The sequence below is a fragment of the Eublepharis macularius genome, chromosome 5 (genome assembly GCF_028583425.1).
Source record: "Eublepharis macularius isolate TG4126 chromosome 5, MPM_Emac_v1.0, whole genome shotgun sequence".
NCBI classification, from domain to species: Eukaryota; Metazoa; Chordata; class Lepidosauria; order Squamata; family Eublepharidae; genus Eublepharis; species Eublepharis macularius.
The window spans coordinates 59,478,232-59,501,981 of record NC_072794.1 but is presented as its reverse complement, the minus strand read 5'-3'; the positions used below and the strand labels follow the sequence as shown (position 1 = coordinate 59,501,981).

The following is a 23,750-nucleotide window of genomic DNA, read 5'->3' as shown; positions in this document are numbered from 1 at the left end:
AGTAGAACCGGGACCCAGCAGCAATGGCCGTCAGGATCTCATTGTACTTGGCCACAACCGGGGCAACTGGAGGGGTGGTAGCATTCAGGGCACGGAAGTCGACCGTCATTCTCCAGGTCACTCCATCTGCCTTCAGGACTGGCCACAATGGGGCGTTGCAGATGGACTGCATCGGGAGTATGACGTCCCACTCAAGGAGTCCTTCTATAGTTTTGGCTATCCCTGCCTCAGCTTCTGCTGGGTACTTGTACTGTCTTTGGGGAGGGGGATCCTTTCCTTCTATCAGGACGCAGGCGCCCTTCACTATCCCACACTCGGCCTTGTCTGTCACCCACACTTCGGGAAAGTCCTGAACCCAGGGGTCTCCTGTGATGGGGGCGAGAGGAAGGGGGGCCTTGAGGGCTGCGCATCGATGGACTGCATTAACAAAGTCTGGGCCTCCCGGGATGCGCCACAGGAGCCCGTTCGCTAAGTCAATGGTCAGTCCCTCGGCACGGAAAAATGGCATGCCCAAAAGTCCATCATCTTCTCCCCGGTTTGCGCACGCTGAAATCCGGGTGGCCAGGTTCCCAACGGAGAGGGGGATATCCTGCCAGACCGGGGATTCCTGCGTGCCGCCTCCAAAACCGGTGAGCTGCATGGTTGTGGGGGTCTGAGTTCCCTTTGTGACTAAGGTGGGCCGGAGTATATTAAGTGAAGCTCCGGTATCTATGAGGAGGGTGGCAGGCTTCTTCTTTTCCCCGGGAGTCCCGATCCCTGCCTTCACTGTCGGTCTCCCCCATGTGTCCGGCTTTAGTTTGGCAACTATGCCCACGGAGGGAGACTGGGACTCGGGGCAACCCTATTCTGATCCTGCACTCTGGTCGGTGGAAGCGGCGCTTCCTCTAAAGGGGTTGTTGGGGCTCGGGCGTTCTCGAACCGCAGCTATCGGGGGACTCGAGAAGGGAGGGTCTGGCGGCAAAGGGGGCGCCGACGGAGGTACTGGGGGCTGCTGCTGGTCTTCCCACTCCATGATCGCCTTCATTAGAACGGACGTGGGCTTTCCGTCGAAGAGCTCCATGTTCGCTCCAATGTTTTTGAGGCGCATCCAAAGTTCCCAACGGAGGGAGTCCCTGGACTGGGGCGTGCTGCCGTGGTCCCGGTAACCCTCGTGGTCGCCCTGCGATGCTCCCCAAGCATTAGACTGATCTGGAGGCGGGTAGACCTGATGGTGGTACGGGTGCGATGCTCGCGAGTGAGAAGGGGCTATGGGTGCATCCTGCAGTCGGGGCTCGTGGGGTCCTTGCTGGGAGGAGGAACTGTAACTCGGGGCGGGCGCAAAGGAGACTCCCGGGCGGTAGTCCCTTGGTCCTCTTCCCCGGTTAAAGCTACCGCTCCTTCCCTCAGGATTCCTCCCCTTGCCTCCGGGTACGGGCTGCGTCCCTGTGGTCGGTACTGAGAGTGGGGGCCATGATTGGCATAGGTGACTGCACTTATCGGCTCGCTCTCCTTCCTACGAGAGGCCGGGGGCTTCACATGGCGGATGGCGCCGGTTTCTCGCAACAGGCCAGCAATGCTTCTGATGCGAGCTTCCAGGTCTCCCCATGAGATGCTCCCGGGCTCCACTCCTGCTAGTGCTAGGCGGGTGGTACTATTGAGTCCATCTAAGACTGCTCTCCTGAATTCTAACTCGTCAAAGTCGGGTACATCGCTTGCATCTAGGTCCACTTCGTCTGCTAGCTCAGCAAGAAGCTGTTTCCTAGCTAAATATGCCTCTGGGTCCTCTCCGGGTTTTTGAGACTCTGCAATGTACAGGGCTTTCAAACTCTTGGTGGGCCACAGGAATGCACAGATTTCTTTGATTGCTCCATACTGGCTGCGTGTGGCTAGCCGTCGGTTAGAAATATAGGCATTGAGGGCCGAAACTATCTCCGGGGCGGCGCATTGGCGAGCCAGTTGGGCTACATCGGAACCACTAGCGGAAGGCTGAGAGGTGGTCACATGGGTGAACCACTGGATGGCTGTGTCCCGGTTTAGGGGTCCCATGCGATCTGCTATGGCTTGGAGCTCATCGGGCCTCCAATTGCGGGTTTCCTTAACGACCCGGTCTGTCTTCCTGCCATCCTCGTCCATGGATACAATTTCCTTAGTGGCTATTGGATGGAGGGGCTGTGGGGCTTCCGCAGGCTGGGGCGAAGGGGGCGACCAGTTGTCGGTACTACCTTCGGGGAGGGCCAAGAGGGCTGCGGGATGCACGGCGGAGATTACGGCCTGCTGCATCCCCAGGTGCTGCTTTAGGGCCTCTAGCTCCCTCTTACAAGCGGAGTGGTCTGCGGAGGTTACCTTGGAGTGATTGTGCTCTGCCATGAACTGGGCGGCATGGGTTAGCTTAGCAATTCTTTCCTGTCCCTCGATTACTGCATGCTCAGCCATGTCGGCACGAGCGGTGGCCGCCTCAGCCTTGTGCTGGGCGTCCTGAAGGGCGGTGGTTAATCCTTGTTTTTCCAATATGAAATTGACGCGTTCAGCGCGCCACTCAACTGCTTTTTCCTCATGGTCTCTCTCCTGTTCGACTAGTTTGGCCCTGAGACTCTGGATTTCTAGATGCAGGGCGTCCTGTTCTCTCTTTGCTTTTTCCTCTAGCTCCTTCCTTTCTTTGTCTTGGGCTAATCTGAGCCTCTCTATCTCCTGCTCACTATCTTCCTGCGCAATATGTAATTTATTTATCAGGGACACGCTGTCCTGTAGGGCGGTGAAAAGTGCCCAAGCTCCGTATCTGTCTTTCTTGCTCGACTTGGGTTTCTCCTTCTCACAAAAATCTTGGAAGGCACTTCTGACTATCTGGAGTGGGTCAGGTCCCTTGAAGGAACCGGCTTCCCAAGGGCAATCTCCCTTCTTCACTAGCCACTTCTCCAGGCGGGGCACGGTGGGGTTTGCCCGGTACATTTTTACTTTTTGTTTAAGGCTGATCTCGGGGGAGGTTAAAGAGTAGATCAGCGACACCAGGGGTGGGGCGATTAAAGCTGCTCAAGGGTTTTAACAACTTCTTCCTCTCTATGTCCCTTTTGGGAGGTTTATCCTTCCCTCAGGTCCTCAAGGGTTTTTACCAGGGGGGTTTTAAGGTTCTACTTTTAGGGTTGAAGGGTATTTCAGGGTCCTACACTCGGCTCTTCTCCACCGGGGGAGAAGGAAAAATTCCTATTCCCGTTTCAAGCTTGCCTACAAGCCACGGGACCAGGAAAAGTGGGTGCTCTCAAGCTCTCTAAGCCCAAGAACCAAAAACACTCAGTGCTTCCAAGCCTCTGCTCAGAAGCTAAAGCTCAGGGGTCTCCCAAGCCTATGCGCTCAGAAAACCAAAAAGGGTTCCCAAGCCTCTGCTCGGAAAACCAAAGCTCAGGGGTCTCCCAAGCCTATGCGCTCAGAAAACCAAAAAGTGTTCCCAAGCCTCTGCTCAGAAACTGCAATTAAGGGGTCTCCCAAGCCTCTGCTCAGGCAACCAGAAATGCTCCCAAGCCTCTGCTTAGAAGCCAAAATGCTCTCAAGCTCTCTGCCCAAGAACTGTACTCAAAGTGTCCCCAGGCCTCGTGCTCAGAGACAAACGGTTAAACTGTCTCCAAGCCTCGACCAAAAGACTGAAAGCGCTCAAGGACTGCCTCTGCAAGTCCCCAAGCAAAAGTGCTCAGGAGTAAAGCCACGGTACTCCCAAGCGGAAAAAGCGCTCAAGAGTTCTAACAACTCCCAAGCAAAAATGCGCCCAAGAGTCCCACTGACTCCCAAGCGAGGTGCGCCCACGAGTCTAACTTAAAACTTGCAAGCGGAAAGGCGCCCAAGAGTCTAACTTAAAACTCTTAAGCACGGTGCGGCCGGCTGCCGCGGGGCTTCAGGAACCTGGCTTCAGATTCCCAAAGCTAACTAACCAAACGGACTAACAATCCCTTCACGTTTCCTCCAGAGCGGGGATTGAAGCCTAAGTGCTGGCAGGAACGGGGGTTTGGACGGGCTTAGGAGAGACGGGGGAGGGCGGAAAAGAATTTTATATGTGCTGCTTCAGGATATATAAATCTATAGAGCCTACTTCTGGGATCCCACCCACATAGACGCGTTTAGGCGGCCCGGAAGGTGGCCAGGAACTTCACCAGTTCAGAGGTCCTCACCCACAGTACACCGGTTATAACGGCTGGAGGGCCTCGCGGTGCACCACAAAAGGCAAGTAGTCCAAAGCTGGCTGAAGGAGGAAATGGGGGAAAAGCCAACCCACAGGATAGAAATGCTCGCTAGAGCCACACACACTCACACTTTTAATTCCCTGAGCTAAATTGCGCTCTTTACACTGAGGTCTGGAAAATTTTCCTCTAAGTCAGTTCGCCGAAGACACGCGTGTCGACTCACGTGCATTCACACGAACTGGGTTATGCCCGCATTCTCCACCAGTAAACTGTTACCAGAACTGCTCTTTTATTATAATGGGGAATTAGCTATAGCAGTCTGTAACTATTAATATTAAGCGAGGATCATAACCTATGTTTACGGAGGTCCCGATCCCAGACACTCTAGTGAAAAAGAGGCAGACAAGGAGTAAGGTCCAAACACGTGTATTGAGTGTAGCGTAAGCCTAGCTTGCACAATCATACAAAGAACATACAAGGTCTAAGAAATATAGAGTAGGAAATACAGAGACGTTCGCATTAGCTGGTTCCCAACGATGATAGGGGAAATACTCACTTATCCTGGAGCGAAGCAGAGACACAGCAGCGAGGGTGGCCCAATGCCAGCACTGGGACCACAGACGGACAGCAAGGAAGTCTGGATAGGAATGGCCTGAGCACCGAGTGGTCTGGGAGACCAGCTTAAATACCCCAAAACGTACCCTGGGGCTGGTGCTGTACTTGGTGGTTCTCACAGATTAAAACAAAGGGTCTAATGGGCTATTGAATGGCTTGGATGGGCCACTTTGGTAATCAGATTGTGATAAGTGACACCTCAGGAAGAGGGGACAAAGGAGGGAGGGGGAAATCCAAGTGGGCTGAAAGGATGTTCCAGCGGACAGGGCTTGTCCTGATGTCATCAGCTTTGGAATGCGGAGGTTTCTTTGAGATGCATTCTCTAAGTGCTTGGGATGGTCGGCACTTAGTTCCTTCTCCGGGGCGGCTCCTAAGATATGCAGAGCGGGGCGAGGTACTCTCGCTGCGGACGTGGTGTGCCCGCTTCGCCGAAATGGCTTCTCAAAGCAGTCTCTTCCTCTGGGTCTTCTGGGTGCCTGAGAACATGGATGCCGGCTGGGCATAGCTGGGGCTGGATAGCAGGCTGCCCGGTAGCGAGGGCAAGCTCGGCGACCGGCCCGCGGGAGGCTCCAGGCGGGAACTGACCAGGGAGCGCCTAGCCAGGCTCGCTGGAGGTTTCCCCGGCAGGCGCCCGGCTGCTAGCAGCGGCTTGGGCCCATATGAGGCAGGCTTCCATGGAGGCAGCGGGAACAACACTTTAAAACACAGTCCAAGGCAGGGAACAGGCACGGTCCGTGGCAGATGGCAAAGCAGGCACGGGGCACACTTGTAATAAAGTCCAAACACACACTGGGAATTCCAGATATAGGTCAGGGCAGGGCTGCCCAGAAAGAGAGTCCTTTGTGCAGTTACCCAAACATGGAGTCAGTAAACTACACAGTCTATTGCAGCAGGGTAATTGACACGCAGGCAGGAAACTGACACGTGTATCAGAACGCACACACGTGCAAAGCAATCTTTGGTGCGGCAGTAAAACAGCAACGCAGGAAACTCTAGCACAGTTCATAGCAGCCTTCAAAGCAGGGGAGGGGGCCTACTTGGCAACAATCTCTTCCTTCATCAGCTTTTCTCCTCGCACTCTCTCGCTTCTCTCCACTCCATCACTCCTACATAACCCACCACAAACACTCTTCTGAGTCAGCTTTTATAGGGTTTTCTTTAGCTACCCCCCCCCGCCCTTCCTTCCAAGCTCCTTCCCTCTCCTGATGCCGCCCCGCTGTGTCTGCTCTCAGGTGTTCCTTCTCTTTCACTAACTCCTCCTGGCCTTTCTTGCCTCTCTAGCAGGGTGGGGCTGAATGTGAATGTGTCTCAGCTGAGGCTTCCTCCAGGTGTGCCTCCTTTTCCTTCTCCTCCCTTCTCCTTCAGTCTTTCCTGCAGGACTGGGCTGGCAGGGCCTTCCCAGGTGATGCGCCTCGGCCATCTCTGCCTCTGATCATGAGGTGCCACCCCAGCCAGCATCTGGGCTGCCTGTCCATTGGGGCTGGGCATGGCTGCGCTTCCCTGGCCTTGTTCCTGAGGTGCCACCCCAGCCAGCATCTGGGCTACCTGTCCATTGATACTGGCCTGTCCACTGATGCTGGGCGTGGCTGTCCTTCCCTGGTTGGCTTCCCCCTCTGGCTCTCCCCCTCTCACACTTTCTGCTGGCTGTGTTGCCTTCTCTGGAGCCTCTGGGCACCCTGACACTACTGCTGGGGTGCCGTGGCTGCTCAACCCCAGACAACTGGCTGTTGAGGCAGCTGGGCTGTTGTCTCCCAGGGGGATTTCCCGTCCTTTTCTCCAGGTAAGTCCGGAGGCTGGGCTGTGGACCCCGGACTCCGGACAATAGTGATTTCCTTGCAACAGTAATGGTTCTTCAAGAAAAGATATATAATTCCAACCCAGCATCTAAGTAATACTAATGCATTTGTTAGATTAAAAAAAAAGTTACTCTGAATTATAGGTAAAAAGTAATGAGAAAACAGTTTGTAATGTTTTCAACGATGTTTTGCATATAGGCTTCAGCCCCACAAACAAAACAATGGTTTTTAAATGCATGTTTCAAATTAGGCAGACTAGTGTTGCATAACATTTTTATTATTTAGGTCAAAAACCTCCAAGATTAACATATAAAACTGATTTTTAGTTGGGAAGTCCAATCTACACACCCTGTAACATATTAACAGATTTTACCAAATTGTATGTTAAATAATGTAAGTACTGTCTGGATTACTTTCCTTAATTTAAAACAGGATTCTCTATGTTGAGTTGTTTATACTTGTACCATTCATTTTTTTCCCATGCCAAGCAGTTTATTCTTTTTGTTTGTTTGGTTCCATATATTTATTTAAATTGTATTTTGTAAGCCACTTTTGTTTCTCATTGGGGAGAAAAATGGAGTAAAGTACTCAAATAAATAAAATGTGGTAGCTTTGTGAACAAGAACTTTTTGAAATTATTATAAAAAGCATATATAATGTGCCAATACCTCCATCTGTAAAGCAGCATTTGATTCAATCAAGGCTTGAATAGCAGCATTGATATCAATTTGTCTCTGTACATAATTAAAAAAAATATTAGCAACATAAATAACAAACAGAGCCTCAAAAATTAATTATATACTTTCCAAGGGTTTCTATAGAACTACAATATTATTGCCCAAAAAGGAACTGTTAATTGTGGAGGACTCTTATACAAAGGGGCTAACAGAGAACACCACCTTTCACTATACTTTTCAGATAACCAAGAGGCAAGGTCATTTTGTGATACCCTCTACTGCCACTTTTATTAAGGAGAAATCAGTGTTCACTTAGGCTTTGTAAAGCATGGGGCTCTCCATAAAGTATGTTACAGATGGTGATGGTAGTAACAAAGCTGAAATTGGATTCTGATTAAAATGAATGAAATGCTACCAAACAGGAAGGGGAGGGCTTTAAAGAGCCTTTTAGAAGTGGCATACTTTACAAAGAGTTTCCAGGAACACTGTGATACAGCATGCCACCAGGGTTGCCAGCCTTCAGATGGAGCTTGGAGATCTCGCAGAATTACAACTGATCTCCAGATGGCAGAGATCAGTTCCTCTGCAGAAAATAGCTGCTTTTGATGGTGGACTCTATGGCATTATATTGCCCTCAGTTCCCTCCCCAAACTCTGCCTTCCTCAGGATCCATCCCCAAATTGCCAGGAATTTCCTAACCTGGAGTTGGTAACCACTGGCATTGCTATTTTGGGCCTTAAGCAGACAATAGCAACAAAATCTCAACCATGATCCTATACTGCTGCTAATTAGATTACTTTGATGCTTCAGTAGCTGAAACATCAAAGTGAGATGTGGATCAACTTGGTCAATCAAGTTGAAACCACGAAATGCCATTGTTCTAGGAGGCTTAATGTGTGGAAAGAGCAGATAAAGTTTTTCATGGCATGGAGGTAAACAACATCCCATTAACACTCTATTGAAGTGACAAGACATTTTTCTCCAGGCCTGTTGGCAATTCTAGCTTAATAAACTGGTACAGTTCTTCAGAATATTTATTCTGTACAGGGGTTTTTTTCAGGGGGAACACGGTGGAACGGAGTTCCGGAACCTCCTGAAAATACTTGGTAATAGTGCTTGAAAATAATATTATTTCAAAGAATCCCATGTATTTCTTCCTCATTTCCCTCTTGAGAGTTCCGCCACCTCTTTTTCCAGAAATAAAACCCTGATTTTGTGTATCTTTTTCTGAAATGAATGGGAGATTGATAACAACACTCTTGGTTGACTTAAGTTAATTTTAAAGGACAATTTTGTGGTTGAAGATTTCAGAGGATTGTGCCCCAGCTCTGTATCTTAACAGTAGCATCATCACAGGAGACACATGTAACTTACTGTTGAACCTGGTGCCCCAGGTAGACCCTAGAAAATAACAGGAAAACAGAAATAAGATAAGTCTGATTTCATATTATTATACAGTCATATCCGTATTAAAACAACTTGTGATTAACTTACAGGTAGACCTGGATGACCTCGTGGTCCTTGAGGACCCTAAGTAAAAAGAGACGATATAGATAGATAGATGTAAATATCCGTAGATCACATTGCAATGAAATATAGTTTACAAAAACAGCTGGAAAAGGTAATGTATGTAGTAAACTCACTGTAAAAAGGAACAGAATGACAAGGCCTATTTTTTCTAGCCATGACCTGCACAAAGATTTCTCAGTGTAGCTGAAAACCATTTGTCTGCATTCCTGAAAGTGTTTGTTATGAGCTTTTAAAAAATTGAGAATGCTTCTTGTCCAAAGGTGCCAGCCCTACAGGATTGGACAGTACACTGAAGCTCTATTTATCCAGGCAGTCCTTTAGATTAGGATTTAGACGAGATTAAATACAAGATTTAAGCATGTCACAGTCATGATGACTAAGTAACAGTACATGTAATTCCCCGGTAACCCATTTGTTAAGATATAACAAGTCAATTGATTACAATGTCTATTTATTATTTTATTTCACATTATTTTATATATTATCATAATTTATGAGCTATTTATAAACGGTTGCAAATATTAGCTTTACTGAAAACTGTATGGAAGTCTATTTTAGAACACTGAACAAGCATGTCAGAAAGAGCAGCATTACTCCCCCAGGTTCATACCAGCAAATAGTTGCCAAGGAATGGATTTCACCTCGATCCTCTCTATAAAGGCAGATTACTGCCATTTTGTAACTGGAAGGCATTCTCTTGGGTCTATTTCTGTTCACAGTTTGAGCCTTAAGGAGACATCATGTGAAAAGAAGCCTTCTTACAGCTGCCATAGTCATTTATCCCCAAAGTTACTACAGGCAAAGTTGCTTCCAGCCTTTGGCTACTTTGGACAAAGACAAAGAGCTACCACTGTTCATTTACTCAGGTCTCCGCAGCACCTCATTGGTTTGATTTGGTTATTGCTTCATGAACTACTCACCCCCCTCAAAGACACTGCACTCCTTGAGTGTAACTGGCTCTCTCCTTGCCCAAAGTGTGAGGTGAAGAAATGATAGGAAGTTCTTGGAGTATGGCCATCTGCAGTTGCCCAAGGAGGGGTAGTTACTACAGCTTCAAGGAAGCTGCCTTCCATATAATGCCTCATTAAGTGTATGCACTGGGGCATAGAGAACAACGACAACGTTCGATTTACATACCGCCCTTCAGGATGACTTAACACCCACTCAGAGCAGTTTACAAAGTATGTTATTATTATCTCCACAACAATCACCCTATGAGGTGTGTGTGGCTGAGAGAGCTCCGGAAAGCTGTGACTGACACAAGATCACTTAGCTGGCTTCAAGCGGAGGAGTGGGGAATCAAACCCGGTTCTCCAGATTAGAGTCCCACTGCTCTTAACCACTACACCAAACTGACTCTCCTCTACTGGAGTTATGCTTAGTGGTCAACCCATACACAGAACACTGGAAGTCTTGAACACACTTTGATAAAAGTTTTCTCATACTGGTTTGGAATTCAGTTTACTGTATGAATTAAACCTTTCAGTTGATGAACATTCCAAACTCCATTGCTTTCTGGCTGGTGGTTTTGGAGTGCCTGCCCTTCATTCTTTCCCTGCAGGTTGCCCTGCCAAAAGAATTGTAGTTTTGCAGGCTAAGGGGAGTCATATCCATATCCTAGGAAGGTGGTAGTTACTATTAAGCATATTTATATAGTGCCCTCCTACCCTAAAATAGATCATCAGGATGATTTACATTACATTAAAAGTCTACATGGCATTATGTACAAGCTCCTGCTACACACAGTACACTAGTTCACACTGTCAAGAGCACTGTATTGCCTGTCATTTATATGTAGTGATGTAGGATGAAGTCATGGAGGTATTCTATGCATAGACTGGTTCCTCTCATGTGTGGCTACTGTGTGAGTCTTGCCATGCTGCATCATCATGAGTAGTGGACTCTGTTGTTCAAAATGATACCTGCATTTTTTTTCTCCAGCTTCTTTGCTGTTAAATATATTTAAAGAACACAGGAAGCTCTTCCAACCAAGATTCTTCCCTGACTCAGGGCAGATTTTTAAAGCTCAGTAATCTTGAAGGGGAAAAAAACCCTCTAAGGCTGCCCTGACCTGGATAGCCTAAATGACCTTGATCTTGTCAGATTTTAGCAGGGTCGGCCTTGATTAGCAATTGGATGGAAGACCTCCAAAAAAGACCAAGGTTGCAGAGGCAGGCAATGGCACACCATCTCTGTTAGTCTCTTGCTATGAAAAACCCCACCAGGGGTTGTCATAAGTCAACTCTGACTTGATGGCACTCACCACCACCACTCTAAGGATACTTGAAAAGTGCAAGGAATAATTTAAGAACACTTAAAGGAGGTTGAACAAATGAAGTAAAGGAAAAAATGATTTGTAAATCAACATATGTGCTGATGCTGCTGAGGAAAGTGGGGGCCATATAGGCAAAGTTTGCTCCATCTGCTCCTGTTCTCCAAAATCCTGGAGCAGTTAAGGGCCCTCTCAGCTGTCATCATTCAGGTCTAGGAGAATTCCAACTACAGTGAGCACACAACACCATTCTTTCCTCATCCTTCTGAGCAGCAGTGGGGCATTGGTGGACATAAGACTAGAGATGAGCATGAATTGGAAAAAAACCCCGAACCATGCCGTTCGTAGTTTGTAGCATTTCATGAACGATGAACCACAAACTTTCATGAACCTGCCCCAGTTCGCGAACCGGTTTATTTGGTTCGTGAAAATGTCACATTCAGGTCAGCAAATTGTCACTTCTAGGTCAGTAGAAGGTCACTTCCAGGCCAGCAGAAGGCCACTACCGGGTCAGCAGAAAGTCTGTAGGAAGTCCATCCTCTGTTGCCTAGGAAACTGATTGATCGGTGCCAGGCTGTCTGCAGTGACGAACCAAAAAATGAACCAAGTGAACCAGCCTAAAGGTTGTGGCAGTTCGTCGGAAATGGGCTCTGACGAACTGCCGGTTCGCAAACCACAAACTGGCCCGGTTCGTGCCGAACTTTGGTTCGTATTTCGGTTCATGCCTATCTCTACATAAGACCAAGATGAAGGAATAAGGATCTAGGCAAGATTAAACGACTGGTTTATTATACAAATGAGAAAGCTGTTTTAAACAGGCAAAAGATTTAACTCTGGAGATGTTCCCAACAAACAGGGCAAAAGTAACAGTCAAAGGAGCCAGCAAGAAACAAATAAAGCCTCTGTCACATAACTACCTCACTGGACCCTAGCTATACTTCCATAACTGGCCCTTCCAGGGTCAATTTCACCCTTTTTGGGTGTGAAATCATCTCCTGCTGATAGCAGTTTCTCTGCTGACCAGCTCCAAAGAGAAGAACAACACCACTTATTGGGGCCTTATACTGACTCCTATTATTTGCATTTTGTCGGCCAACTCTCTCCTTTCTTAAGACTCAATCTGGTCACACTGATCCATGCTTTTGCAACCTCATTGTTGAGTTACTGTAATGTGCTTTTTTCTCAGCTTAAGAGGATAGTATTGTAGGAAAGGGATCCCAGATGTTTCGCTAATGAGTTAGAAACCATAGATTTCACCATTATGTTGCCTTACATATTATCTGTTGCTTTAAATATGTACTTCTATATCCTACCTGTGCTTTATGTTGTTCAATGTAAGTCCTAGAATTGATTATGTTCTGTTTCAGCAATTCCTCAACCCCATACTGGATCCTTGCTAATGCTATATCTTTGTAAACTTATATTCTTTGTAACTTTGTAAACTTATATACTCCATGGCATTGTTTATGGAAATGTTCTTAAAACTGTATTCATTTACCCTATGATGTTGTTTATGGAAATGATCTTGACACTGTACAGAAATGCCTGCCCTTGTCCTTGCCACTAATTGTACTAATCTCACACTATGGAATCCACCTTGAGTCTCAGTGAGAAAGGTGGAATATAAACAACATAAATAAATACATAAAAATAAATAAATAAATACATTGGGCTCCCCTTGATAATAAACCAGAAACTGCAGCTGGTTCAGAATCTGGCAGGCTGATTATTGTCATGGGCTAGCTAGCCAATGATGCCATCACCGCCTTACACTGGGGCTTCCAGGATAGGTGATAATCAAAAGTTACTCCAAGAAACTTGAAAGATCTGACCTGCTCCAGTTCGTTATCTTCTAATCTCCATTTTTATTTGCATTATCTTCTCTGTCTTGTAAAAACAAGGGTCTTCGACTTAGCAAAATTAATTGACAGGCTGTGCTCCCAACAATAGTTGGAGAAAAATTGTATTAGCCTTCAAAGCCCAATAGGAGATCATGATATTAAAACTGCATGGTCAGCATAGAGTAATACAGGAATTTCTAGGGTTCCCAAATTTGGCGGATGGAATTTATCTTGTTTAAGAGAAGATGCCAGATCATTCAGATATAGATTAAAAAGGAGTGGAGCCATTAGGCATCCCTGCTTAACACCTGATCTCATAATAAAAGTCCTTGAAAGTTGTCCCTCTGGCCCACATCTTAACCTGTCCAGATGGATCATCATATAGCAACTGAATTAGCCATAGCAGTCTACAGTCAATTGTGGTTTTCATTAGCTTTTGCCACAAATGGGTCCTAGGTATTGAATCAAATGCAGATTTCAGGTCCATAAAGGCAACATATAACTTTCCTCTGGTATAGCAGTATATTTTTCTGCTAGATTGTGCAGAACAATACAATGGTCAATAGCTGATGCTCCCTGGGTAAAGCCTGCTTGCTCTAGGCCTATTACTGATTCAGAATAAATCCAGTCAGTTAACTTGTAGTATAGGTATATAGTTTTACTGATAACTGTAAGTAAACTAATTGGCCTGTAATTACAAGGGTCCGTTCGATTGCCCCTCTTAAAAACGGGAATAATGAGAGTGCGTTTCCACATCACTAGAATTTTATCTACTAAATTAATTTTGGGGAATACAGGTGCTCCACCACTCTGGGTTGCTCTTAAATATTTCAGCTGGTATCAGATCAATCTCTGGAGCTTTATTCTCTTTTAAACGTTTTATCAGTATCAGCACTTCCTCAGGTGACACCACTGGCCATGATGGTAGACTAGATTCTTCTTCATTCATTTCATAATTATCTGCTGCCTGCATGTTAAATATCTTACAGAAGTGGACTTCCCAAGTGTTGGCTGATATACAGTAATTCTATGGTCCATGCCTGTCAAAACTTTCTGACACTAGATTCCGGAAGGCTCTGGTGTCATTCTTTTTGGAAACCTTGATTAACTTTTTCCAATCTTTCCTTTGGAATTCATTTTTTCCCTTTTGATAGTTGATTTATATAATTTTTTTTAAGTTCAGAAGCTCTGACAGTGTACCAGGATCACTCATTAAATGGAAATGTCTGTGGCATTGCTGAAGAGTTTGTTTGACATCAAACCATTGGTTTCTCTTTGTTAGGATGGTTGGTTACTGAAGTGCTGCTGGACACAGCAGGGGTTCAGTGGCACCTCGGCAGCTGACCACACAGTCTTTGGAACCTTCCTTCCCAGCACTGGGGTTGGGGTGCTGGTCTGGGTGTCAGGGGCTGTGGGTTTGAAGCCAGCATCTGTCTTTTCTTTGCCCTTCTATATTTACTTTTCTAGGGGAGGGGTGAAGCGAGGATGTTTGCATGTGGGCAGCACTTTTTTGCCCATGAGGCTGTTATTAGAGAGGGGATGGGTGTCCCTTTGGGCACCCAGACCATGTGCCTCAGTTGTGATGCTGCTTTTGTGGGGCCCTACCTCCTGGACTGCTGGCTTTCCATGGTGGTGGTGGTGAGAGCAGTTTCAGGGGGTAGTGGCTAGATAAGTGGCTGGCTATTGGCTGTGCCTGTGTGAGTCACTCCTGGGGCCATCATTGACTGCTATTGCCTGATTGGTGGATGCTACTGGAGTTACTATGGGCTCAGGCATGCTTGCTATGCCATCTGTGCCCGGTGGGAAGCCATACATTGTTGTTTCCTCCTGTGAAATGTCCATAGGGAGCAGATCAGTCACACCACAGTAACACTGGCAGCCAGCAGCCTCTGCTGGGATCCCTCAGGATTGTGTTGCCCTACTTATTATCAAGGCCAATCTCTAAACAATTTTGGACAATAGTAGTCAGAACTCAAGAGGCCAAAATGTCCTAAAGTGCTCAGCTGAGTAGCTTTAACCATTTTAGTCTAAGTATGAATGAACTTTTAACTTACAATTTCACCTCTGGATCCTTTAGCTCCTCTGGGGCCCTAAAAAAATTAAAATAAGAGCTGTCTTAATTCCTTATGTCTTCAATTGCTACAGGCACTTACTTAGAACTTACAGACATTTGAATGGGTTTATGAAAAATGACATTCATATCAATTCATGTGCACAGACATCTTTAGAGCACTGGAACTATCTTTTTGTTCTAGGAAAAACAGAACTGATATTTTACATGATTTTTAAAAACCCAGCAGCCATTATAAATTACTGTAGGTGTATATATTTCAAATTAATTAAGGCCTGCAAGAAAGTTGAAAATAAAAATATAATAATAATGATGAATTATTCACTCATTCATAAACTGCTGAGTTTTTGCTTTTGTTTGCTTATGCAAATTTTATAGAGCTGGAGGTTCATAAAATATACTCATGGTTAGGCTTTTCTTCAGTTTAATTCAATTTTGGCATACTATAATTTCATTAGTGTGACTTGTATCTCATCCAAATTTAAATCCCCCAAATATAATGCATCATATTGCTGAAAAACTCATTTAAAGTCTTATATTGCAGTGTGACTGAGGCATTTGTTTCTATGGAAGGTTGAAATATCTTATACTTGGTGTCTCATTAGTTAAATATACATACTATTTGCAGATATGAGGATTCTCTAGCAAATATTCCTATGGACATAAAATTATCTATTGTATAGTTACATACTTCTAAGCTCATTGACATCAATGGATTTAGAAGGGTATAACTCTGTTTATGATGGCACTATTAATGACTCAACGTCTATAAACACTTTAAGCCGATCTGAACAATTATATTCAATGATTAGGCATTCATTGTATAATTCCTGAAGAACACTGAAGATAAATATGTGCATACAAGTCTGGAAAATATTTCTAGTTTTTCTTTCTTGAAGAAAATAAATGGCAACTGTGACATTTTTTATAACACCAGAAATGTCAAGTCTTGCAGGTGAAGTTATTTTAGAACCCCAAAATCTGATGAACAAGTTGTGATATTTATCAGTCCTGAAGATTATCACCACAGAATCAAGCATTTTTCATTAAACAAAGAATTACCATGTAAAATAAATGTCATAAACCGGAGCTAACCTAGATAAGACTAGGTACAGTTATTTCTACACATGCCCTCTTGTTCATGTCTAAAGCTCAGGCTATTCTATTTTTTAAACAATATTTCTCTGCCACCCTTGCATGAGCACAGTATAGTCCTGTGGAAATCTTCTGGATGGGCAGAAGCTTATGGGGTTGAGCCTACAGGAGGAGGTGGCCTGCTCTGCAGCCCACTGTGACAATTTTGCTAAAGATGTGGACATGATTCTTCGGAGTTTGAGACCTACCACCAGCTTTTCCAACCCTTACCCCGCCCGGCTGCTTAAATCTGCTGGGATGGGGGTGGGAGCTGGTAGACTGGGTCCAGGAGACAGTAAATGTATCCTTGAGAGAGCAGGTGATGCATCTACTCCTAAAGAAATCTACTCTGGACCCAGAAGAGTTGAATAACTGCGGTACAGTCTCAAATATACCATTCTTAAGCAAGGTGATAGAATGAGTGGTGGCTGGGCAACTTCAGGGATTCCTGAATGAAGCAGATTGTTTGGATCCAGGATCTCGCCTGGTTATGAGATGCCTTGGATGGGGCTGGACTTGAGTCTTTTGTTGGATAAATAGGTGGCAGCTACGGCAGGGGTATTTTTTACCAACAGTGTCTGGTGAGCCCGCTATGGCCCCTTCTGGGCAGAAAAGATATTGCCACTGTGTGGGTGCATGCCCTAGTAACATCTAGATTAGATTACTGCTCTGCACTCTTGTAATGGACTGCATGTTTTAAAAAGCCTGGAAGGGTTTTTTCCCCCAGTCCTAGCAGAGAGGAATGGAGTGTGAAGAGTTGGGAGACAGAGTCCTAACGGAGAGCAGTTTTAATACTAGCAGGGGAAATGGGGAAAGTTGGCAAGGAGGTTTGAGAAATAGGTGCAGACTCCCAATTGGACCAAAGAAAAGGGAATAGATTTTCTAAGGAGATTTTCCCTACCCAGTCAAACAGAGAGGTAGCTCTGGAGAGTGAAGAGATCCCTGGTCAAATTCAGTTAACAACTGAAGAAAAGCACTGGTGTGTGAAGAGAATGGTACTGGTGTACTAGAAAATGGGTACCAGCATTCCTAACTCCAAAAGAGAAAGAGAATACTAAAAGAGAGTATGCTAGAGTGCTTGAGAAAAACAAGATAACTAAAGCCTCAAAACATAAGTCTTTAAGTATCTGTAAAGAGCATAAGATACACACACCTTTCCCTTCTAAAGTAAATAAACTAGTTAGTTATTTTTGGAATAAGCCTCTGGTGCCATTTCTGTTGTTTAAGGATGAGGGAATGTCATAAATGGTTGTGATACAAAGTAAAACCTGCAACTAGTTTGTCCTACCACAGATACAATCTGAAATAAGAAAATATTTTATAAATTTGTGAGGAATTACTACAGAATTCCTGTCAGAAATGGCACCACCATGTAGACCATGTAGACATGGAGGTGAGGGAAAGGAAACTGCATATCTAGTTTGGCACTCAGAGAGAGGGTAGTTGTATTAGTTAATTGCAGCAAAAACCATGCTGAATGCAATAATATCTTAAAATGTAACAAATATATTGTAGAGTAAGATTCATTTGTTTGTTTTTAGGCCAGCGCCACCTCTGTCAGATGCAAGACAGAAAAGAAAAAAATTAGAAAGAAAAACATTTTTTTTTCTTTTGAACACTTTTTTTTCAAACCTGTATAACATTTTATTGGATGTGTTACTTAAACCTGATAATAGTTTTCTTATAAGATAATAAAAAGATATTGGCAGTGATTTAGATTATAAATACTAGATACACAAACACACACGGAACTGCCTTTACAATTTGCCTCTCAGGGAAATTCTGATGAAAATTATCTATCAGTGGTACCAAACCCCTTTCAAGGTAGCAAAGACCTATGTAACTGGGATAACTGCTAATTTTGTTAGGCAGAGAAGGCAGACTTTTTCCACATGTGGTGGAAATGTAAACAGGCAACTGATTACTGGAAACAAATGGTAGTAATTATATCAGTAAGAGAGACAGGATTCCCTAAACATGAGAAATCTTACTGTTAAATTGTGTAGTTGACATGCCAAAACTCTTCAAGCAGTAGCTTTACATATGATTACCCCAGCCAGATTGGTCTTTGCTAGGAACTGGAAGCAAAAAAGAAAAGAAAAAAAGATCCAAATTCATGACTGGCTGATGAAAGTAAAAGAGATTTAGTGATACTAACAGCCTACCAACAAAATAAGAGATATTTCCAGATTAGATTCATTATGGTTGAGGGCTGTGCAGAGAATGGAGCTTGCAGGAAATGTGGGAGAGTTCTTAATTTCAGAGTTTTTATGGTTGGGAAAGATAAGCTTGCTTTGTACCTATTATGTATACTCTTTTTATTATATATATTTTATTGTACTGAATATTTTTTAAAAACCTTTCCTTTATACAATAACTTCAGATATATGACAAAGTAGGCTCTGACCCAGGAAAGATGATGTCATAGTATTCATGTTAATTAAGGTATCATCAATACTTTGTTCCATTAGCAATAAACATATTTTTATTATGGACAATGCAAATGAATTGAAGTGATCAGTTTCTCACAGAGGATGTATGCACTGAGTCTTGCCAAGAAAAATGAATATTCTCATGACCTTGATCAAAACCCCCTCACATTACTGGTCCTGCATACATGCTATAATATGAGAGAGGCCTGATGTATTTCTCCATGAGAATGGGAATAACCTTCACATAATGAGAGAAATGCTATAAGGTATCTTAGGGAAAGTGAATGTATGACAAACTACACTTACGGGTTTGCCTGCAGGGCCTATGATGCCTTCATTACCAATAGGGCCAGAGTTTCCCTAAAAACAAAAAGGAAAGGAATTGCCAAAAGTGTACATGAACTGAGTTTTATGAAAATACAATATGACAATATGTTAGCATATAATAAATTTACAATTCCGTGGTTAGTCTACACCACACTAGTGAAGCTATGTGAGATGTCAGTGCACTTTCAAAGAACAATGCTATTTCTGAATGGAAATTGACCTCTCTTGTTTATCTATGAGCCAGAATTGGAATAGGTAGACTATACATTTCTTGTTTAGACTACTAAGAATCTCATCCAGCATGTGGTAGGCCACAAGTAATTTAAATAAACATACAAAGATCAGCACTGCATATTCTTAACAATGATACTCATTTCTAGCCATACAATAGGTATGAGTGAAAGTAATTAATAGTTATATCCCATGCAGAGTTACTCAAGTCTAAGTCCATTGATTTTGGTGATCTTAGACTGGAGTAACTGCACAGGACTGCGCTGTAAATTGGTTATTCTGGTAAAGCAGGAAAGTCTCTTTTGCTCAACTATTTTTGCTTGGTTCTTGATGGTCAAAAAGAGAATGGCAACCACAAGCTGGAAAGATCATATCATCTAAAGATTACAACAATAATCTTGAAAGACATATCATCAATATATCTAATTCTCAACATAGCCAAATCAGTATATACTTAAATCCAGACACTGGAGCCATTAACAGATAAGACAGATCTATCTACACATCTGAAAAACACCCAAGTTTTGCAGAAAAATCTGAAATAAAAGTAAAAAACATGAGGAGTGGAGTTAAACCTCCCCAAAATAACAGAAACAGTGCCTATAGCTTTAAATTCTGAATGCCTTCAGTGGCTGCAGCTGCTAGACAAGCACTCAGTATCATCAGCTTTCGAGCATTGTTTCTGTGAATAAAAGGCAGGAAAAGGGGCACAGCCCTTTCCAGGGCTATTTTGCCTTCGAGGGAGGACTCATCAAGGCCAGATTCAGCAGCAACCACTGGGTGGCTTGATACAATGTGACTTGCATCACTCACTCATACAAGGCTGATTGCTCCTGTTCAATAGCAATCAGTCCCTGAAAGCCAGTGGGTGGTAGTAGTTAGAATTTCAGATCGGGATCTGGGAGACCCATTTCAAATTACCACTTGGCCATGGAAGCTCAAAGAGTGACCTTGGGCCTAGTATACATTCTTAGCCTAACTTTCCTCATAGGGTTGTTGTGAGGATAAAATGGAGGAGATGAGAATGAAGCAAGCTGCTTTGGGTCCCCATTTTGGAAAAAGGTAGGATATAAACAAAATTAATATAGCTGAAGATGGATAGGCAGATAAGTAGATTGGTGGTGATGAGAAGGAGAGAAGGTGGTAGGGAAAAGTAAGGGGTTGCCAAGAGAAAGGAAGAGGAAATAGTGTGGGGAAGCTGATACAGGGGAAAATGAAGTGTCCCCAGGAAACCAGGGCCTGGCAGCCAACACTGAACAACTGGTGGCAGTTGCCAGGGGGAGGGATGAAGGAAAAGCTGAAGACAGGGAGCAGATAAAGTAGTTTGGCTGCTGGGAGAGAAGGAAAGGAGGAAAATGAGAAAGGTTATGGGGGTTTTCAGGGAAGGGAAAGAGGAAAAAGTCAGGGAAGGGAAAATGAGATCCTCCCCCCCAGTTCTTGTGGGTCCCCTGTATGTAGTACGTTAGTTATGAACATCCTTTTACCACCTGAAACTAACTGAATGAGAGAATGCTTTCAAATTGCAGAGCTGAAAATAGCAGCCCCATATAAAATCCTCTTTCATAGTATAAAGCAGGAGTCCCCAGCGTGGTGCCCAACACCTTTCCTGGTGCCTGCCAAGTATTTTTAGAAAGTGGGTGGGGCCAGATGGGGTTTCACCAACCATGGCTTCTGATCAGCCTTTAGAGATTTAGCTCGATGTGCAGATTTTTAAAAAACACTGATTTGGCAGAAGCTTCATAAGGATCTTCATAGTGTGACTGAAGGTAAACTGTAGCAGCCCTTTTGTGGCTGTGCTCACTACGCTGTGTCAGAATTCCAAATGTGTCCACAGGCTCAAAAAGGTTGGAGATCCCTGGTATAATGTGTAGAAAAATAATCCATGTCCTAATATTATTATATTGCATTTCTCTTTCCATTCCAGGGAAAGCCAATTATGTAGTTGCATAAAAGAAAACATACAGTGTGGTGCTATCAGGACTTCAGGTAAAGACATACTGCATATTTTGGAGGCAAGGTAGAATACTCAGGATACAGTTGCTATTTTCAGCAAAAGTCCCCTGTTTTTACAGCGTTCAGCTTTGCCCTTGGAACAGGAAAATTTCTGCAGGCCACTATTTATTCTTGTTTGTTTGGGGAGCGGGGGAGAAGGTATCTGTGAATTTCCTGCATTGTGCAGGGGGTTGAACCAGATGACCCTTGTGTCCAGCTCTCTGTTTCTATGTTTCATGCCTATATATAAATAGGAAAAGTAACAACAGCAATTCAGTATACGTTTACATTTGTGCAGAACACTTACTATTTGACCTACTGGTCCTTTTGGTCCTAGAATTCCAATTAAACCAAGGTCACCTTCAGGTCCCTATAAATAAATAAATTAAATAAATAAATAAATAACACGCAATATTCACAGAGCAATGCCACACACTCTATATAGGTCTCCTCTCAAAGCCAACTCAGAAACTCCAGATGGTGCAGAACACTGCAGCTCGTTTACTTTTAGGAGCCAGACGAAGTATGCATAACACTCCCGTTCAGCAGTCACTCCATTGGCTACCCATCAGTTAGCAGGATCAATTCAAGGTTATGACATCACATTCAAAGCCTTTCAGGGCCTTTTCCGCTCATATCTGTGGAACTGCCTCTCTCCCTGTGTTCCGCCATGGCAGCTTTGCTCATCTGAATAGGGCCTCCTGCATCTACCACCTTGCAGTTGCACAAAATCAACTGCTGCCCGTAGACACGCTTTCCATGTGATAGTCCCCACCTTATGAAATGGCCTGCCTGTGGAGGTGAGGAAAGCTCCTGTCTCCTGGCTTTCTGCAAACTATGCAAAACTGAATATTGAGGGCTTTCTGCTCAGATTATAGGGCTGTGTCATAAGATATGGTTCAAAGAAATGCCTTGGTAAGGGACAGGGACTATAGACTATGCTACTGGGTGCTGTCTGCTGATGTAGAGATGCTCCTAATGGGTAGTTTCCTCATTGTTAAAGATGTCATGTTAACTAGTTATGCTTTGTTTCAAAAAGGTTTCATCTCTATGTTTGGATTTATGCTTGCTTTCAAATTTTTTGCAACCATACGCTATTGTATCTGTTCACTTAATGTCCTAACTGTTGATCTGTATTTTGCTCAGTGAATGGCTTGGCTGTTGATTACATTGTATTGACGTGCACTGTGTAATCTTCCTTGGGTCTCTGTGAGAAAGGTGGATTAGAAATAAATAAAATTTAAAAAAATAATTAAACCAATCTTTTGAGAATTAGTTATGAAAAGTACAAGCAAAAACAAGTTGAGAGAAATCAATATAAAATATTCAATACTCTGTTTTGTATTGGTCTTTGGATCTCTGGCACACTGCAAATGGTAATCAACAAATGTGTACACCAAGTCAAGATCTTTGATGGAGGATAGGATTACTTTCATATTACATTTGTTCTATAGTTTAAAAACGTGTTCATTATGTATGGTCAGAATTCAAGATTTTTAAAAAGATAATCTAGGCAAAGTTTGAGCCCTTGCAAGTCCCATTTATTTCAATGGGAGAACTAAGCACCTGTGTTACTCTCTCCCTTTTAAATTAATAAATCTAAACATACTTAAAACTGCCAAAGTCATCACATACCTTAGGACCTGGGAATCCCTGAAAGCCCATTAAACCTGGATCACCAGATTCTCCCTGCAATATTAGCAGAGAGAGGGAATTACTGCTTGGATTTATTTCCATCCTGCTTTTTTGCCTAATGGGTCCCAAAAGCAGATAACAATACAAATATCACATTGTATTAACACCATTAAAGCAAATAACTAAAAAAAAAACAACGCAACCCCAAATGGAAGAAAAGCAAAAGGCAAGACTATCAACAATTAAGCAACATCAATTAGAATTCAAAAATTAGTTTGCTTCAAACTCCACTGAAAAATATTGTCATTGCTAGAACACCTAAACACTAAGAGGAATTGAGTGTACAGTGAGCATCTCTGCAAAGAGAATAAAGTAGTCTTGGTCCCCAAAGCCCTGTATTATGTAACTAATGCCTTGCCTGAAGGCCTATGTGTACAGACAGATAAAGGCAGTACTTGAGATACTCTGATCCCAGATCCCAGATCTTTCAGGGCTTCACAATTCAACACCCGATGGGATCTAGTATAGTTGTTCAGAACAGAAATTATGTAATCATATTGGCCCATCCATGTCAATAACCTTGTGGCCACATTCTGAACTAGTTGTATTTTCTGGGTGGTTTTCAGAGGCAACTCAACATAGTACTGAAGGTCTCCAAAACATGTACAACTTTGGCTAGGTCCTTCCTCTCCAGGAAATATGACGGCTGGTATATCATCTGATAAAAGGCAGTCATGGACCTGGCTACTAAGAAAAAGGAAAGTTCCAGGAACACATATGCATTATATACTCAACAACACTAAAACTACTTTACATATGATACAAAATACATACAGCATGCCCCTTCAGGCCTGGATCTCCTGGCGCGCCTTGATCACCTTGTGACCCAGGAAGGCCTCGTTTACCTTGCTTTCCTGGATGTCCCCGAAGTCCTTGTTCACCCTGCATAATGGGAAAAAATGTGTTCACGCATTGTTTGAATAGAGAAAGAACAGATGGCTTCTTTTGAAATTTCTATATGGTGTGTTCATAGATAATTATTCCTTATGCAA

At 43.8% G+C, this 23,750-nt stretch overlaps 1 protein-coding gene across 1 annotated transcript in view; it reads right to left on the bottom strand.

The window, feature by feature from the left end:
* Positions 1 to 23,750, bottom strand: part of COL24A1 (collagen type XXIV alpha 1 chain) — a 259,353-nt gene that overhangs the window by 17,690 nt on the left and 217,913 nt on the right. The window contains exons 50-57 of the mRNA XM_054980368.1: positions 23,533 to 23,640; positions 22,699 to 22,752; positions 21,371 to 21,433; positions 18,820 to 18,873; positions 14,931 to 14,966; positions 8,728 to 8,763; positions 8,608 to 8,634; positions 7,225 to 7,290 (exon numbers count right to left, since the gene is read on the bottom strand). Of these exons, the coding sequence (XP_054836343.1) occupies positions 7,225 to 7,290; positions 8,608 to 8,634; positions 8,728 to 8,763; positions 14,931 to 14,966; positions 18,820 to 18,873; positions 21,371 to 21,433; positions 22,699 to 22,752; positions 23,533 to 23,640 (444 nt within the window). The remainder of the gene's footprint in view (positions 1 to 7,224; positions 7,291 to 8,607; positions 8,635 to 8,727; positions 8,764 to 14,930; positions 14,967 to 18,819; positions 18,874 to 21,370; positions 21,434 to 22,698; positions 22,753 to 23,532; positions 23,641 to 23,750) is intronic.